Below are 19451 nucleotides of genomic sequence, written 5' to 3' on the forward strand. Positions count from 1 at the left end.
TGATGTTCAGGTGTATATCAGTATGTAGTGTCTCTACTTTAAAGAGTCCTCTCCTGCTGGTGTTCAGGTGTATATCAGTATGTAGTGTCTCTACTTTAAAGAGTCCTCTCCTGCTGGTGTTCAGGTGTATATCAGTATGTAGTGTCTCTACTTTAAAGAGTCCTCTCCTGCTGATGTTCAGGTGTATATCAGTATGTAGTGTCTCTACTTTAAAGAGTTATCTCTTGCTGATGTTCAGGTGTATATCAGTATGTAGTGTCTCTACTTTAAAGAGTCATCTCCTGCTGATGTTCAGGTGTATATCAGCATGTGGTGTCTCTACTTTAAAGAGTCCTCTCCTGCTGATGTTCAGGTGTATATCAGTATGTAGTGTCTCTACTTTAAAGAGTCCTCTCCTGCTGATGTTCAGGTGTATATCAGTATGTAGAGTCTCTACTTTAAAGAGTCCTCTCCTGCTGATGTTCAGGTGTATATCAGTATGTAGTGTCTCTACTTTAAAGAGTCCTCTCCTGCTGGTGTTCAGGTGTATATCAGTATGTAGTGTCTCTACTTTAAAGAGTCCTCTCCTGCTGATGTTCAGGTGTATATCAGTATGTAGTGTCTCTACTTTAAAGAGTCCTCTCCTGCTGATGTTCAGGTGTATATCAGTATGTAGTGTCTCTACTTTAAAGAGTCCTCTCCTGCTGATGTTCAGGTGTATATCAGTATGTAGTGTCTCTACTTTAAAGAGTCCTCTCCTGCTGATGTTCAGGTGTATATCAGTATGTAGTGTCTCTACTTTAAAGAGTCCTCTCCTGCTGATGTTCAGGTGTATATCAGTATGTAGTGTCTCTACTTTAAAGAGTCCTCTCCTGCTGATGTTCAGGTGTATATCAGTATGTAGTGTCTCTACTTTAAAGAGTCCTCTCCTGCTGATGTTCAGGTGTATATCAGTATGTAGTGTCTCTACTTTAAAGAGTCCTCTCCTGCTGATGTTCAGGTGTATATCAGTATGTAGTGTCTCTACTTTAAAGAGTCCTCTCCTGCTGATGTTCAGGTGTATATCAGTATGTAGTGTCTCTACTTTAAAGAGTCCTCTCCTGCTGATGTTCAGGTGTATATCAGTATGTAGTGTCTCTACTTTAAAGAGTCCTCTCCTGCTGATGTTCAGGTGTATATCAGTATGTAGTGTCTCTACTTTAAAGAGTCCTCTCCTGCTGGATGTTCAGGTGTATATCAGTATGTAGTGTCTCTACTTTAAAGAGTCCTCTCCTGCTGATGTTCAGGTGTATATCAGTATGTAGTGTCTCTACTTTAAAGAGTCCTCTCCTGCTGATGTTCAGGTGTATATCAGTATGTAGTGTCTCTACTTTAAAGAGTCCTCTCCTGCTGATGTTCAGGTGTATATCAGTATGTAGTGTCTCTACTTTAAAGAGTCCTCTCCTGCTGATGTTCAGGTGTATATCAGTATGTAGTGTCTCTACTTTAAAGAGTCCTCTCTTGCTGATGTTCAGGTGTATATCAGTATGTAGTGTCTCTACTTTAAAGAGTCCTCTCCTGCTGATGTTCAGGTGTATATCAGTATGTAGGTGTCTCTACTTTAAAGAGTCCTCTCCTGCTGATGTTCAGGTGTATATCAGTATGTAGTGTCTCTACTTTAAAGAGTCCTCTCCTGCTGATGTTCAGGTGTATATCAGTATGTAGTGTCTCTACTTTAAAGAGTCCTCTCCTGCTGATGTTCAGGTGTATATCAGTATGTAGTGTCTCTACTTTAAAGAGTCCTCTCCTGCTGATGTTCAGGTGTATATCAGTATGTAGTGTCTCTACTTTAAAGAGTCCTCTCCTGCTGATGTTCAGGTGTATATCAGCATGTGGTGTCTCTACTTTAAAGAGTCCTCTCCTGCTGATGTCGCTGATGTCGAATCGGCTCGCGAGCGAGCCGATTCTTTTGAACGGCTCTTTGGGAAGAACGAGGGGACCCGAGTCGTACCAAAGAGCCGATTCTTTTGAACGGCTCTTTGGTACGAACGAGGGGACCCGAGTCGTACCAAAGAGCCGATTCTTTTGAACGGCTCTTTGGTACGAACGAGGGGAACCGAGTCGTACCAAAGAGCCGATTCTTTTGAACGGCTCTTTGGTACGAACGAGGGGACCGGAGTCGTACTTGGTGAGAGCCGTTCTTGTTGTCGTTGGTCCGCACTCACTGCCTGCCAAAATCCACTCGCCTTTTAAGAAGCTTGATTTTGTTCCCGAAACGGATTCTGTGAAGACCCGCCCCCCCACTCTGATTGGCAGGTTTCAGCACGAGGAGTGAGATGGGGTGGGTCTTAGGGGAATAGAGGGAGAGAAGTCATAACAAGTGGTGCAGGACAGGGAGACCACGTGTTTTTCAGATGGAAAATGAGCCAAACGGGAAACGCAGCAGCATTTGGATGCACTTCAACCAGAACCCAGGCAGTGACAAAGCGCACCATTTGTAAAGGCAGCATATCCTTTAAAGCAGGGGCAACTAATAATCTCCATCGCCACTTAAAAACACAGCATCTGATATTAAGGGTTGCGTGAATTTAATTCAAGGCAACTTTATTTACTTAACACATAGAGGGTAAATTCTAAGTACATTCACTGACATAACTGACATGGATACAGCGCCACCTTGTGTCATGTTTACAATGCAGATTATTGACATTAGGTCTGGCAATACAGTCAATCATTATCCTGGAGATCATTTCGCAGATAAACCTGTAACCCCGCCCCCTTTAAAAACGGCTCTTTGAAAGGAACGGAGCCATACGATCCGGCTCCCTTCAAAGAGCCATAATTCCCATCACTAAAGCCTTCACCACAAACTGAACTGAACAAATTAAACTGAACTCAAATTCTGCAAAAATGTCAAAATGTGTTCGGTTTAGAGAAAAAGTCAATATATTGTGATTTTCAGAAAGAGTCATGATTTTGAAATTTAGGAAAAGGTCAGAACATTTAGAGAAAGTCTGAATTTTTGTGATTTAAAAGGAAATCTGAATTGTTCAGGTATGAAGCTCTGAAGTTCTGCCATCAGGACATCTGTACTCTGAGCAGGGGCTGAATTATCATGTATTATATACCATGGGATAGGCTAGATATCATATGTGTGTCGGGAGGAGCTGCTCCTCTTCCTCTGCAGGAACAGCCAGGTTATCTTCCTCCAGCTCCATGTCCTCCTGTCTGTCAGACTGCCTCCTGGTGGCCTGCCGAGGCATGACAGCCAGGTGAACTTCCTGCAGCTCCATTTCCTCCTGTCTGCGCTACACCCTGGTGACCTGCCGAGGCATGACAGCCAGGTTATCTTCCTCCAGCTCCATGTACTCCTGTCTGTCAGACTGCCTCCTGGTGGCCTGCAGAGGCATGGCAGCCAGGTTATCTTCCTCCAGCTCCATGTTCTCCTGCCTGCGCTGCCTCCTGGTGGCCTGCAGAGGCATGGCAGCCAGGTTATCTTCCTCCAGCTCCATGTCCACCTGTCTGCACTGTCCCCTGATGGCCTGCAGAGACATGACAAATGCCAAAATCTAAAATATTCACCAGCAACTGACCTCCTCCAGCTATACATCACTTCACTCAACTCCGTATGCTCCCCTCTCCTCCCCACTATCCAGCTTCGAACTTCCCACTGTCGCTGAAATATCAAATCTCATTCGGAAATCAAAATCATCCACCTGCCAGCTTGACCCCCTTCCTACCCACCTAGTTAAAGCATGTCTACCTTCTCTCTCCGCTTTAATTACCGACATAATTCACTCCTCCCTTACCTCTGGTCTCGTCCCCTCATCCCTCAAAACAGGTGCAATAACCCCTATTCTCAAGAGACCTGGTGCGGACCCCAACAACATGAATAATTTTCGCCCAATTTCAAATTTACCATTTGTCTCCAAGATACTCAAAAAAACAGTTGCAGCCCAAGTCCATACTCATCTGAACAACAATAATCTTTTTGAAGAATTTCAGTCTGGCTTCCGCTCCTCACACAGTACAGAGACGGCCATGGTTAAAATCACAAACGACCTCCTAGTAGCAGCTGACTCTGGGCTCTTATCCATACTCATCCTCCTTGACCTGACTGCAGCCTTTGACACCATCTCACACCAAATCCTCCTTGACAGATTATCTTCCATTGGTATCACTGACACATCCCACACCTGGTTTAGATCTTTCCTCTCCGGCCGTACTCACTTTGTCCAACTCAAACACTTCAAATCACAGTCCCATCCAGTCTTCACTGGTGTTCCTCAGGGTTCTGTCTTGGGCCCCCTCCTATTTATCACCTACCTCCTACCTCTCGGCCATATCTTCAGAAAATACGCAATCCAATTGCACTGCTACGCGGATGACACCCAGCTCTATTTTTCCACCAAACCCACCTCCACTCTCCCCCCCCACTGCCCTTTCCGACTGCTTACTGGAAATCAAACTTCTTAAAACTCAACAGTGATAAAACCGAGCTTCTCCTCGTTGGCTCCAAGTCCACTCTGGCTAAAACTGACAAATTCTTCCTCACTATTGACAACTCCCCAGTCTCACCCTCCCCCCAAGTTAAGAGTCTGGGTGTCATCCTTGACAGCACCTTATCATTTGAAGCTCACATCAACAACATCACTGGATCTGCCTACTTCCACCTCCGCAATATTAACCGCCTCCGCCCGTCACTCGCACCCAACAGCACCGCCATCCTCGTCCACGCCCTTGTTACGTCCCGTATCGATTATTGCAACTCCATCCTCTCTGGTCTTCCTCAGAAATCCCTACGTAAGCTCCAACAGGTCCAAAACTCAGCCGCCCGTATCATCACCAGAACTCCTTTCATTAATCATATCACTCCGGTTCTCCAACAACTCCACTGGCTCCCCGTTAAGCAGCGCATAGACTTCAAAGTGCTGCTCCTCACCTTCAAGGCCCTTCACACTCTTGCACCTCCATATCTCTCTGAGCTCCTTCACACCTACACTCCCTCTCGTACTCTCCGATCCTCCTCTGCCTTCCAACTCTCTGTACCTTCTGCCCGCCTGATCACCATGGGGTCACGAGCCTTCAGCCACTCTGCCCCCCGTCTCTGGAACTCTCTCCCACAAGACATCCGCAATATGGACTCACTCCCAACCTTCAAATCCAGCCTGAAAACACACCTTTTTAAACTGGCATATTCCATTTCTTAATCTCTGCTAAACTGATTGTTGTTTTTAAGTCTCTGTTTTTTTAAAGTATTTTTTAAGTCTTGTATTACTGTGTGCTCTGTAAGGTGTCCTTGAGAGCTTTGAAAGGCGCCCATAAATAAAATGCATTATTATTATTATTATTATAATTCCATGCGTGAAAACATAATAAAAATTGGAATACGTTATTTTAGTGTCTTAAGAGGTATGAAGGGTTAACGTTACATCTTAGGATAATTTGTAGTCATGTTCTGTATACATACTAACATAGGGTATACTTAGTGTGGTTACTCCTTGTTTACTAGCTATTCTTTCACACACAGTGACGTCACGAGCTACCCACAATGCAACACGCGCCATATATATATAAATACGCCATTTTCCTGGAGGTGCAAATATCCTGGAGGTGCTAATATAAACAGCTAGCTAACATAGCCAGGCAAAGCGCACTAGATTTTTTTTCTGAATTAACGACCGAAGAAATCGCTGCATGTCTTCGGATTACATCTCTGGACTTGAGGGGTGTGCTCTAGGTCGTTACCAGCGTAAACTAGAGCTGTGTGGGTTGTCGGATTGCCCTTACAGACTGCCTGCAGATGTATGGAAAAACGACAGTGGCCTTCGTCGATTTTGGCTGCATCTACGTCTAATTTCTGGAAACACCAGGTGAATACCCCACTTGTCACAATAATATTGTCATGCCATTGCATATATGTGGTATTTTAGAGTTGACTAGATATTGATTAAGGCAGTAGACTATGATATTCAGTACAGGAAGCTTAGCAACACCTAGACGGTGTACGGCTGCTTGCACCTCGCGTAAAACGGTGAATACCGGAAGTACGGTGTCGCGCTCGGCCCAATACCCGTATGTGTGTGTGAAAGAATAACATTAACGTTACATCACTCTTTTTCACTTCACTCAGTCAGCCAGAGTGCAGATATCACCATGGGCGTGGGAAAGGGGGTGCTGAGGGCGCTGCAGCACCCCCAAGCGGCAGGCAGGCGGTGCGGAGCTCCCCTGTCTGAATTATTATTTGACGGTTAATGCTGCTCCCGCTGTGCATAATCTGTGTAATATGTAGCCAATAAATTCCACATTGTTCGTAAAATAATATTTTACATCTTTGTAGTGTGTGTGCTCGCCTGGCCTGCCCCGAATGTTTTTTCTGTAGCCCCGGACAATTCTACCTCAATAATATAATACATTAACCATGCTTTACGTGAACCTCATCATGACACTAGAGAGGACGGCAGGACTGTAATTTCCTGTGTTCAGTGAATGCAACAGAGGCAAGAAACCAGACCAATCAGAAATAGAAATGCATGGAAATAAAAGTGTGCTTGTGCTTGAGAGTCCTCTCCTCTCAGCCTGAGAGACTCAGGTGAGCTAAAGGACTCTCTGAGTTTTTAGAATTAAGATAGTTAACTTTAGTCTAAGTTATCTCAGTGGGTCTCAAACAGTTTGGTCACAAATTATTCAAAAGATTATTTCCGCGGCACACCTTCATATGATCATTATCGTTATAAAAAAATCAACAGAATAAAGGAAAAACAGTTATGAAATACTATATGGCAGTAAAACAAGAATACAGTTTGAAAGGGGAGTGATTTGTAAAATATCCATAAAGAAAAAGAACATCTGATTACAGTTGTGTTTCATATGGATGTTGAGAGATGTATCCATAGATCTCTTAATGTTGCTCTCAAAGTGCACCAGATTGATGCTTATAACTTCAATATTTAAAAAAAATCTTCCCGGGGGAGCATCCCCCCGGACCCCCTAGAAGAGGTGAGGTCCGCTCCCCATGTGCCGTGAGCTGATTATCGAGCCTTCATTGTAACAGTCGCGGGTGTACTGTGTGTTTGCGTGTGGGGAGTGTTGCAGTAGAACATTCCACTGTAGCGCCCTTGGTGCTCACACTTTTGTGCGTGCTCTATAGTGCCCGTAATAGTGTTCACTGGAGTCCAGCACCTCAGCACCCCCACTCAAAATGCCTTCCCGTGCCTCTGGATATCACCATTAGATTCACAAACCTGAAACATCATCCGTGTCTTCACTGCTGGTGATGACATTGTTGTCAGCTGCAGCTGATGCTGCTGCAGCTTGTGACGCCTGCTTCGATGAAAATAACTTTCTAATATCCATAACTTTATAGGCCAGTGGTTCCCAAACTTTTTCAGTCGGGCCCCCCTTGGGTAATTGGAAATATTTTCGGGACCCCCCCAACCCGGTTCCCATCTATATTGGTAGGATTAATTGTATATTGTTGTAAAAACATTACATTTTCTCTGCTAATAATAAGAAGATACAAAGATCCAACTATAATTGTATATTTGATTATGGATTACACATGAACAAAAGTGCTTGTAATAGATACTGTGAATTAATTTGGCCTAATTAAAACTGGCAGGCCTTCTGAGTAGTAGATTTTTAAATTCAAATTTCTTTAAGGAAAATATATTAATTAACTATTATTTCTACTGCAGGTTGCAAACGATCACATCACTTTACCATTCCTATTCCACACATAGCCTATCAATGACTTGTGTGTGCTTGCTTTCCCTCGCAGATCTTCTCAAACCGGGGCTGTTGTTTTGAGACTGCCACTCTCAGTTCATTCTCAATGTTCAGCTTTGATCTGTATTTCGTTTTGATGGCAGCAAGAAAAGCCTATCTCACACAAGTAGGATGTTGCAAAAGGCAGCATTATGCCCACAGCTCTCTGACCAATGACATATTTTCGAGCAGTGTTTGTTTACAATTGAATAATAATAATAATAAAACTGGTAGAATTACCAGTGTCATGGTAGAATATAAGATTGATACAGGGGACTCGCGTCCAATCAAGTGTCGCCCGTGCCGACTTCCCCTGGCTCGTCAGCAGGCTTGCGACGAGGCAGTGCAGAGCATGCTGCAGGCAGACATCATCGAACTCTCTCAGGCGCTCTCTCGCCTCCCAGCACCTGTAGTCATGGTCCCGAAGAAGACAGGTGGCTGGCGGCTGTGCTCAGACTACAGGCCGGTGAACGGGGTCACCAAGAAGGATTCATACCCCCTTCCCCTTCCCCGCATCGATGAGTCCCTGGACCTGGTCTCAGGGTCGTCGTGGTTCCTTCCTTGGACCTCCGCAGTGGGTATTACCAAGTTCCTCTTGCCCCAGAGGCCAGACCAACAACGGCTTTCTGCACCGGCCGGGGGCTATGGCAGTTCAAGGTCCTCAGTTTTGGGCTTGTAATGCCCCGCCACCTTTGTGCGGTTGATGGACAGGGTGCTGTCTGTTGGATCCCCGCCAGCAGTGTTTGGTTACCTGGACGACATCCTGGTGCATGGCAGCTCGTTTGAGGCGCCCTGGGATCTCTAAGAGTGGTGCTGGAAGGATCAGAGCCGCTGGTTTGAAGCTACATCCAGATAAGTGCATTTCATGCAGAGAGAGGTCACTTTCCTGGGCCACAAAGTGGGGGGTGAGGCATCGGCACCCTGCAAGAGAAAGTGCAGGCGGTCGCAGGCTGGCCAAATCCTCGCAACCAGAAGCAGCTGAAGAGTTTCCTGGGCCTGGCCTCGTACTACAGAAAGTTTGTACGGGGTTTTGCTTGCACTGCCGCACCCCTGTTCCAGCTGCTGCAGAAGGACAGTGATTTCCTTGGACTCAGCAATGTCAAGCAGCGTTTGACAGCCTTCGGCGTGCCTTGAGTGAGCCCCGGTTCACGCCCCAGCCAACCCCAGTCTGTTCACCCTGGACACAGACGCTAGCGGCGTTGGGTGGCGGAGTGCTCTCCCAGACTACACCAGAGGGGGAGCGGGTGGTGGCATACTTCAGCCGGGCGTTCAACAAAGCAGAGCGACGATACTGCGTCACCGCAGGGAACTTTGGCAGTTGCTGTCCATCAGGCACTTTAAGTACTACCTATGTGGCAGGCGTTCACGGTGAGGACGGATCACTCTGCATTACAGTGGCTCATGACGTTCAAGAGCCAGAAGGGCAGGTCGCCAGGTGGCTAGAAGAGCTCCAAGCTTTCGACTTCAGGGTGGAGCACCGGGCTGGGTGCGGCACACAATGCAGACGCTCTCTCCCGCCGCCCGTGTGCCGCGGCGGATGCCACTACTGCGAGAAGAGAGAGACTCGTGAAAAGGAGCTGCTGGAGGAGGACACGTCTGTGCGGCAGCGACAAGTGGAAGAGGTTATTGCCGGGAGCTCCAGACAGTGGACGTGGCAGAGTGGAAGCAACAGCAAGCTGGACGCCGTTCTACAGCCTGTACTGCAGTGGGTCAGTCGCAGCAGCGGCCACCGTGGGAGGAAGTGGCAGTGTCTCCAAAGCAACCAAGGGGCTGTGGTCTCAGTTTGAGGCTCTACGTCTGTGTCAGGGTACTACAGCGGCGTGGAAGGAGCCAGCAACGGGGGAGAAGAGGTGGCAAGTGGTGGTCCCGAGGGGTCTGCAAGAGGCGTATTTAAGGCCATGTATGGAACGGCAGGCTCTGCACTTTGGCGTCACTAAGACTCTCCGCCGCCTTCGACAAGGCTGCTACTGGGGGCAGTGCCGGAGGGATGTCGAAGACTTCTGTCGCCGCTGTGACCCTTGTATGGCTCAGAAGGGCCCCCGTGGTCGTTCCCATGCTCCGCTGCAACAGTTTCCCGTGGGGGCCCCGATGGAGAGAGTAGCGGTGGATGTGGTGGGGCCTGTACCTTTGTCAAACAGGGGTAACCGCTACATCCTCACGGCCATAGACTATTTCACAAAATGGCCAGAGGCGTATGCCCTCCCTGATCAGGAAGCAGTGACAGTCGCAGATGCCTTGGTGGCTGGCATGTTCAGCCGGTTTGGAGTGCCGGAGACCCTGCACAGTGACCAGGGGAAACTTCGAGTCCCGGGTGTTCGCCTCCATGTGCACACAACTGGGCATGCACAAAACATGCACCTCCCCCTTGCGACCTCAGAACGACGGACTATTCGAGAGATTCCATCGCACCATAGGGCAGCAGCTGGCCATCCTCACATCTGAGCACCAGCGCGACTGGGGCGAGCATCTGCCCCTCGGCTCATGGCATGTCGCTCTGCAGTCCAGGAGTCCTCAGCCTGTTCTCCTGCCCTCCTCATGTTGGGGAGAGAGCTTCGAACCCCTGCTGTTTTTGGCGTTTGGTCAGCTGCCAGATTCCCTGGACACGCTCCAGGGCCTGAGTACGCCAGGAGACTTCAGGACCGGCTTGATTCCGCTCCTTTGCCCACGATCAGCAGAAAAGTGCTGGGGTGAGACAGAAACGGAACTATGACACCAGGACAAGAGGGCAGCATTTCCGGGCTGGGGAGCTGGTCTGAGTCTACAGCCCACAACGGAAGAAAGGCCGGTGCCCAAAACTGGACAGCCAGTGGGTTGGTCCCTGCAGAGTGAGAGGGTGGGGGAAGTGGTCTAAAGTTGTGCTCCACAGAGACAGGTTGGCTCCTTACAGAGGAGTCGCTTCTCCACATGCCCAAGGGACACCGGGGCCCACAGCCTCCCCCTCGACACCTCCACTCAGGTCCCTCGGCGAGCAGAGCAGCAGCCCCCTGTCAGTGTCTGAGTTTCCCCCCAATTTCTTCCCCTTTTCCCCGCCTGGACCAGAACCGGCACCCCCTGTCCCCCTGACCCTAGCCCCCCTGCCGAGAAGGCAGACACGACCCCCGAGTCGGTTCAGACACTGTGTGTGGTAGTTAGTGTATAGTGAGACCCCTCGTTTCCTGTAGAGGGTAAGAATGCGCCCTGGTCTCACTGGAAGGGATGGTAGTCCACCCAGACCTTCTTAGTTCTACTAACAGTGTTTAGTTATAGTTTTTTTTGTGCTAGGTTTTATTTGTTCCTCGTGGACGAGGAACTTTGTAGTAGGGGGGTAGTGTAGCGACCCTGTATAGGGTGCTGAGTGTGTCACTCAAGCATCCCCCGTCTCTCTGCCAATCACAGAGCTGCACAGTGATGCTGGTCTGGGTGCGGGCCTGTGGTTGGGGGAGTAGACGGGGGAGGGCGGGGACGTTGTGACGTTGACCTTATATATGGGTGTGAGTTGAGGTGTAGAGTGTGTGTGAGGATAAACCTGCAACCTAACATGTAACCTGTGTCCGTGTGCGAACAAAGGAGTGAATAAACCCCAATAACTTGAAGCCTGTTTCCGACTCCCTTTGTAGAACGTTACAATATCTTCTTATTTTTTTGGGAAAAACGCTGTGCATGCAGTAGGCGTTGGACTGGAAGTACCTGAGACCATAAACGGTGTTGAAAACTTCTGTCACGTAGTGATCATCTTCTCAATAAAACATGTTAGCTGATGTTTCTTCGAGTCTTCTGGCCTATCAGAATCAAGATTGTTGCCGGAAGTCCCCACGGAAAATAACTACAGTAGAACTACCCATGGATGTATAAAGAAATCCATGGGTACAACTTCAGATATGACCCCCGGTTTGATGATTGACAGGTCACAGAACAATGGGGGCTATCTACCCTACCCACAATTTAGAGTAAGTCACACAGACTATCTCCTCTTTGCTCTTCTCTCTGTGTGGAGCAGCAAGTTCAGCTGTCAGAACAAAGTGAAAAACAAACAATGGCATAAAATATTATTAATATGTCGGGTAGTAATAGATGTATTTATTTTCTTCTCAGAGTGTAGGCGACCAGAATGCGTAGTTTATATGTTAGTATTTCAAAAAATCTCATGGGGGAGAATCCCCCCAGACCCCTTGCTGGGGTTGGGTTTTCAGAATGTGTGGCCTTTTCATAATACAGTTCAGCTTTGATTCCATCATCTCATTAAACCTTTTTTAAAAGCATACTTTAGTTCTGTGAAGGGATATATGCACTGTACTTCACTTAATTAATATGTATGCTGAAAAGCGTATATTACAGCACGATTTTTTGTTGAATAGATTTGAGTGGTTCAAAATTCGGGTCGCAATTTATTGACAAAGGAAAAAGTGGGTCCCGAGGCCTGACCAGTTGAGAACCACTGCGTTCATTCACGCTCATGTCAATAGGTGCTTATTTCCTAAAGATGGTGAGCCTTTTTTAAATTTGTCTTGAGACCTTATCATGTCTTTTTTTTGTTTCATATTGATGTCTTGCTCTTTAAGTATATGGGAATATAAAATAAACCTTTGTTGAAATCACAGAACATTTCCGGAACCATCTCCTTATACTGAATGTACCAGGCTGCAATAAACGTGATTAAAACGACGATCACTTAACAGATCATCTGTGAAGACATGGGTGCAGTGTCCAACTGCAACGATTTCTGCCTGCCTCAGTATGCTTTTTTGTAATATAAAGAAAAAAAGTCCATGAATGTGTAAAAAGCTCCATACATGTGTTGCAGCTGTTCAGAAGAAAGAGGGCCCTTGGTTGAGATTTTTCATTTTTAAAGTGACAAAGGTCATGCTAGTTGCCATGACAGCCACAGCTAATTGCTCTTACACAAGTCAGCCTGAGTGTGGATGGCCAAGGCTGAGGATGCAGACAGGAAAGACAACAAAAGAAGTTTGGCGGCACTAGATGCACCCAGAAAATATTTTCTAGACCGTATTTGTAGTTGGTTTTGTTCAGCTTGTATTGAATGTTTTCATGTCGATGCACAGCCTGTTTTTACAGTTTTACACGATTGAGATATCAGGTTGGGTATTGTGTACATTTGTGATATGACTCGAGACACTTTTATACATAACTGTATACCATTCCTATGTTTAATTTTAAAGAGCTAATTACTGGACATTTCAATCTCTCTCAGATAGATGATAGACCTGCTATTCTCTTATTGGGGAGAACCCCGGCTGTTGCTAATGAAGAACAGCTTGAGCAGAGCCTTCAATCTGTGAGGCTGACAACCAAGCCAAAGATCCTTATAGTTGCCAGCTCGGCTGTTGTGTCCTGTCTGTGCGGTAAGTCAGTAAATCTGTCAGCATTGCTAAGAAAAGCAGAGGGGTCTGTTCTGCTAAATCAGGCAGACACAAAGCTGTGTAGCTGCGGCTATGAATCAGAGAACAGAATGTGAGAAACTGCCTCGATAAACACACACATAAGTAATCACTAGTGCATATTCATACATACTGTATATGCACAGATGCAGTCAAGGACACACACACCCACCTTCACTTTGCTGTTCTTAAGCAAACAGCCTTAGGCTCAGTGAATGAGCATGTCAGCAGTGTGTGCTGACATACTGTCACACAAAGACTGTGTATGGAGACAGATGCCTCCTCAGCCTCCTCCTGTCCATTTACCTAACATACAAACACTGCCTGATATATCCTCGTTTGTCCTTCGTGATTTGGATAAAGATACTTCAAAATTCAAGAAAGACAGAGAATCTTTTTCTCTGTCAACGTTGGAAGTGAAAGAGGAAACTAGGTTAAAGTAAAAAAGGAACTTCAAAGGCATGAATATGTAGGGTGTGTACAGGAGTGACTTGTGAAGGGAGATACATGCAATCTGCACCCAGATAGACAGGTATGTCTGTGATTGAGTGTTATGGGCACCAGAGGAAGAGGAGACAGGCGCAGTGCCAGGGTTCTCCCCACAGCCATGAGACACTCTAATTAAGGAGCACAGTGGGGAGAGGGGGCAAGAACAACAGCTCTGCATTGTCACATAATGGTTTTCTTATCATCTCTAGTACAGGAAACATCGCACATCTCTGCTCTGATGTGTGTGCACGTCTGTGTGTTTCTCGGGAGCCTTTTTATGAGCCGTCTACTCACACCTAGAAACCAAAAATCACCAAAGCCATGGTGCTAATTTCAGCGCCTGAGAGGGAGGATATTCAAGTCCTACTGCCACAACAGAGCAGAGCCACGTTTGATGGAAATGAATGTAAGCAGTTACAGATGTATCGGTCTTAATCCATACGCTAAGAGCTTGTTTTCACTCTGTCATCAATCCATTTCGTAGTGGAGGCTTGTCACTGGCCATTTGCATTGATGCAAGTATAATCCGCCCACATCATTGCTCTGCATAATCATTGATACATATTTATATCTCTGGTAACATTTCTGTAATTCCTTGTCCCTAATACCAGATGTCCAGATGGACAATGACAGGAACGGGAAATACCTGCAGAGAAGGGCAAAGAGTCATTCAATTCAAGTATACATTTTTGCGAAAGATGCAGACAAAATACTGATGCCATGCCATTTTATTTTAAGTCATATAATTTGCATTTGAACAATAATGCCTAAAGAAATACAGTCAGATGGTATGATGTGTTCTTCTGGAACCCATCTTAAGCGTTCTATCTTATATTCAAATGTAGGTTACATTTCCTACAGTGGTTCTCTGTATATTTGGTTCAGTGCTCCATTTTTCTTTTGATGTCACAATCTGCTCCACTATTTAGAAAGCTCAAACTGTCACTGTAAGCCAGTCTCATGTTAAAGGGATATCACACATAGTCATAGAATATATACATTATAATAGACAACAACAAAACTACAGAATGCAGTAACAGGAATGTGTTTTTTCACATAAAACGAAGGAAAGAAAAAAGGAAAATGATTAGCAGATAAAAAAACCCATACAGTTAATGGAAACCTGATAAGAGGACAAGAGATGAAAAGTGATGCTGATGATAAATGGATGACTGATGAATTGTGGGAGAAAAGGCGAGGGGGGGTGGTACGTTTGACCAGATGGGTTCTGGTCTGCTCTGTGAGGGCAGCAGGGTGCCCTGAGATCCGAGGCCACAGGAACGCCTCCAGCCGCTCAACACCAGAGTCCAGTTACTGTAAGCCTGTTACATGTGCACTCTTCCTGATACTGAAATATGGGTTAAAGCCGTTTCCTCATCACATAACTCCATGCTACTGCCACTAAGATGATCAGCTGGAAATGTTTCAGATGCAGTTGTAACTCGGTTTAATGCATGCCCAAAAAAAATCATAGATTGTGTGTCCAGTTTTCCTGCATGAAGAGATTTATATAAAGCTCCTCTGATTACAACGTTTTCAGGTGTTTTTGTGCTAGTGATGGGTAGGGCACTTAAATCAACAATAGATGAGCATTTAATTATTTTATCATCACCATGATTTCTTAAATTGAATGTGTGTGTCTGTGCATGTAACTACCACAACTCAGCTTTAACCATTAACCACCTGACTGAAATGAGGAGCGGATCAGTTCAATGTGGTCAAACAAAAGGTGATAGCGGTTCTCTCCGTCATAGAAACACTGTGAATACGTTGCTGCTAAAACTGCCCCGAGCCCCATAGAAACACATGACTCATCATCTATAGCAGATGCTCGGCTATCTGACTGACTTTGGGCTATGAGGTTTGGGAGGTGCTGCAGGGCTGAGGGTTTGTGATGATGATACAGCTGCATACGAAGCAGACGCCACATAACATTTCTTTCTAAAAGTAGAGCATCACCCTCTAGTGTATCCACAGGCAAAAGGCAGGAATTCAGAGGAAAAATCACAAATGTTTTGAGATTTAAAGACAGTTCTGGACTCCATATACTCTTGTTTGACACTAGTACATTGACTGATGTATAAAAGGCACAACATGTGTTATTATGGTATTAGAGGTGCTATAGGATAAGACTGGGGATATTCTAAAAGTGTCTTAAAATAATGCCAAAATACCCTTCCAAAAGCAACAAGGCGTAAGTTTACCCATCAATACTTTATGACTTTCCTGGCCTGACATGTTTTAAACTGTACCAAAAATAGGAGAAATATGTTTTTTGTAAACTGCTAAATTGTGTCCTCAAACAGCTAGTAAATAGTGCATTTGTTGGGGGTTATGTTAAGCCACAGCATACGTGAATATCATATCAGCATTTAAACATAAAAAACGTTGATGATACCAAATACATTATCATCTTATTGCTCTAGCAAGCTTTAACTATCAGTTTGCTAGGTACGTAATTGTACCACCTGATCTGTGTCCAATGTCCAGACCTGTGATCCAGGTTTCTAAAGATATTAGGAATAACAAAATCTGATGATTGTTACAACCCCTTTCACTTAACTGTAATATTTGTTTTGTTGGATCACATACTGTACAGGTTGTGGTTATAGGGTTTATTTGCATAGACAGTTGATAACTCTTTGGAAAAGCCACTAACCTTCATTTCTCAAGATAATAGTTCCATGTATCGACTGCATAGAGTAAAAACTTAAGCGGCATTCATCTCCATCCCTCAGAGAGTCCTGCACAAGCCTTGAACTTAAAATCAGAGACTTTGTAACAATACAAAGAGTCAAGTTAATTTGAAGGATGTCTTCTCATTGTCTTTACTCATCAATCATCCGGTGTGACTCCTTTAAGACGAAGCTCCTCTCGAACTCTGAACAAATAATCTGGATCTGGATATCCAAAACTGGAATGGAAAAAGACAAGCTGCAGTAAGTAAATCTCAGGATAAAGACTGTACCTTAAGCTTACTGAACCTGGATTTTTAATGTATCCATTGAAATGTATCTTGAAAAGGCTTTGCATCATAGGGTTATACAACTTATCCCGCCAAATGTCAAATTTGCTAGACATGTTAACTTTGTTGCTTTACTTTGTTGATCTCTCCACTTAAATATATAGAGCCATCTTCAGATCAGCTTTTTTTAATGTATTAAATACTTGTGTCTATAACCAATTCCTCACCTTTCCCAGCAGGCTAATCTGTCTATGAGTTTGAATACAAATATAAATACAAAATATATATTGTATAGTTTTCTTCGGGCCGAACAGGGATGAAAATGGCTTCTGAATCTGAAAGGTAGCTTAAGCAGTCCAAAAATGTGGAGTAATAAGTCAACTATTTCCCTGTTGGATTTAATAGAGTAGAAGTAAAGTAGAAGCACCTCTAATTTATATTAACTACACTTTTTTTCACCATGTGCCAACAAGACAGATTTCTGTACACTTACGGTTGACAACAATAGAGGACTTTACTGTAATGATGTGCATACCTTTGTGGACCACCATCTATGTTGGTCTTATGATGAATGTCGTTCCAGGTGATGACGTTGTTGAGGCCTGTGGTGACGGATCGACCAACGGTGAAGACGAGTCTCCTGTCAAAGGCCTTCCTCAGCAGCTTCAGGACTTTCTCCCCTTCCTCGCTGTCTGGCAGGAAGGCCGTACGAGACGTGCTGCCGTACCTCTTCCCGGGGTTTGGATGTTCAGGCTGTAATGTAAACAAGAGCAAGCATATATTACAAAGATGAATGACAACTGTGTCTAACTTGTGATTACACCCAAACCTGAATATTATTTTTCTTTTTTTTGGTGAATAATGTTTGGGTGACACCTTGTGAAACAGCTATTTAACTGGGAAGGACTGTATTTTTAAAATAACATTTTATAGAGAAAGTATTCCTGGTTCCTAGCATGAGTGTAATACTGCAATCACTGCAAGGTCACCTGGCATTTTATGTTTAGCAACTTTCAGCTCCAAAATCTATATTTTTACTTCAGCCAACTAAAACATTGTTAAAATAAAGTTTTTGCATAAATTACCATTTGATATTACATTTAAAAGGAATACAGCAAAGCAGACAAAACTATATTAATAACATTTTAGAAGTCTCTTTAATACTTATACATGTGTTATTGTTGTTTCTCTTTTATTGTATCTTCATGGAACTAAATTACCTTTTTATACTTTTTCATATGTCTACCTTCGTCTACTGTATCACATTATCGTTAGACTTTTGTTATAATTACAAAATTGTTTGTTAAACATTAAGAAAAAAATAGAAAACAGGCATGCTGTGTACTTGTGTTCAATAACAAACAACAGCGCCATCTAGTGGACATGTAAAATCACTAACAGCTGATGAAGTCAAACAAACAAGAGCTCTGTTGTGTTGATATGTAGCCTCCTCTGGTAGCTTGTAGCTAAGTGTCAGTCTTACCCATGGTCTTACCCCTTGTATCCCCGCTGGGAAAGTGTACTGTATGACGATAGATCCGCAGTACTCGAAGCCGGGCAGGCGCAGATAGCTGCGCATGTCCGTCATGCTACCCTCCGGCTGGGTCCCCGTGTACTCTCCGTAGTAGGTATTGCATATCGGGCAAGCAGGCTTCAACTTAAATACCGAGTCGATACAAGCAGAGCAAAAAGAGTGAGAGCACTTTAACGTTTTCCTCTCATGAACTGTGTCCAAGCAAATCGCGCAGTCCTCCATACTTTTAGGGACAACCGGAGTGGTTGTTTAGTGTGGTTGCCATTATTTTCCGGTGTGACGAGAAGTGTTGTCTTTCCTTGTAGGGATATGTGTGTCGGAAATAATGTGACGTCAAGCTAAGGAAAGTACCAATTCATACATAAGCAAGTCTGAAGGAAGAGGCAGATTTTTTTCGGCTGCGTAGTTTCAAATTCTAGCGCACTCGAGCTGGTTTCTCCAAAATTACATAACCCACCTTTAAGGACAATCAATAAATTAAATAACACAGCGCTAATGTTATTTTCAACAACTGTTTATTCTAACTTCCTCTGATTAGAAAACGATGCTAAAAGTATTCAAATACTAGTCAGGTGACAGTGACACACGTTTTTGTTACTGATGTGTCATGGATTGATTTTTTACAAAAACTGTTACTACCCTGGCCAAATAAGACACACCTATTTGTATTGGATTTTTTTTTTTTTTTAATTTACTCTAAATTAAAGCACAATACTCCATTTTAAGTCTGTTTAAATTGTATTTCTGAATTGTAATTATTGATGAATGAATTTGTCTATCAAGTTAATGATTCAGCTGCTAAATGTGGCACTTATTTAATTACCGTTTATACCACTGGGTAATTTAATTTATAACGAATACCTTATTTAGTGAATTATACTGCAAGGAGAATTATAATGTAATATGAAAATACGCTAAAATTATTTTAATCAAAATTGTACTGAAGTAATGTACTTTGGTAATGTACTTAGGAGTTCAAATCAATTATTGACTATAGGGGACAACCCAAACTCTTTCCAAATGGACACAAGTTTGATATTCGGTTGCTCGTGATGCACCTGCTTTATTTAGGTCCTACATTGAATATCCAACACAAACCCAAACATAACTTTTATTCAAGTATTAAAATGTAAAGCACATTTTCTGAATATCAACAAAGTACGAATCAACACAATTATAAAAAGCAAAACTCCAACTTCTCCTCAACAATCAACTTGTAATATGTGTAATCTCTCCTACGATCAATTCTGCTGGCTCCTTCTCAGTCACGGTAATGCATAGAAATGTTTGCACAGTAGCTTTAGTGAACTACAATCCTGTCCCAAAGTCCCAAAATTTTCAGTTGGTCCCATAACTTAAATAC

General features: G+C 44.2%; 1 protein-coding gene across 2 annotated transcripts; it reads right to left on the reverse strand.

Annotated features, from left to right (window-relative positions):
• Nucleotides 1-14299: 14299 nt before the first annotated feature.
• LOC117444076 (probable E3 ubiquitin-protein ligase DTX3) lies at nucleotides 14300-18765 on the reverse strand. 2 transcript variants are annotated; one of them, XM_034079791.2, is made up of 3 exons: nucleotides 18038-18765; nucleotides 17090-17307; nucleotides 14300-16503 (listed from the first exon to the last, which is right to left on the reverse strand). In XM_034079791.2, exons 1-3 carry the CDS (start codon nucleotides 18308-18310, stop codon nucleotides 16425-16427), a joined length of 570 nt encoding a protein of 189 aa, XP_033935682.1. In that variant the 5' UTR covers nucleotides 18311-18765; the 3' UTR covers nucleotides 14300-16424. The 2 variants fall into 2 exon arrangements, with proteins under 2 accessions (XP_033935682.1, XP_033935684.1); XM_034079793.2 differs by having other exon boundaries at nucleotides 18050-18764.
• Nucleotides 18766-19451: the final 686 nt, after the last annotated feature.

This window comes from Pseudochaenichthys georgianus, unplaced genomic scaffold (assembly GCF_902827115.2).
Source record: "Pseudochaenichthys georgianus unplaced genomic scaffold, fPseGeo1.2 scaffold_724_arrow_ctg1, whole genome shotgun sequence".
NCBI classification, from domain to species: domain Eukaryota; kingdom Metazoa; phylum Chordata; class Actinopteri; order Perciformes; family Channichthyidae; genus Pseudochaenichthys; species Pseudochaenichthys georgianus.

Excerpts from the sequence above, each read along its gene's own strand:
- LOC117444076 (XM_034079791.2), bottom strand. The coding sequence starts at position 18,310 with ATGGAGGACTGCGCGATTTGCTTGGACACAGTTCATGAGAGGAAAACG. Across the intron at positions 17,308-18,037 it reads TACAAGGGGTAAGACCATGG|CCTGAACATCCAAACCCCGG; the intron begins GTAAGACTGACA and ends TTTACATTACAG. Across the intron at positions 16,504-17,089 it reads ATAGATGGTGGTCCACAAAG|TTTTGGATATCCAGATCCAG; the intron begins GTATGCACATCA and ends TTTCCATTCCAG.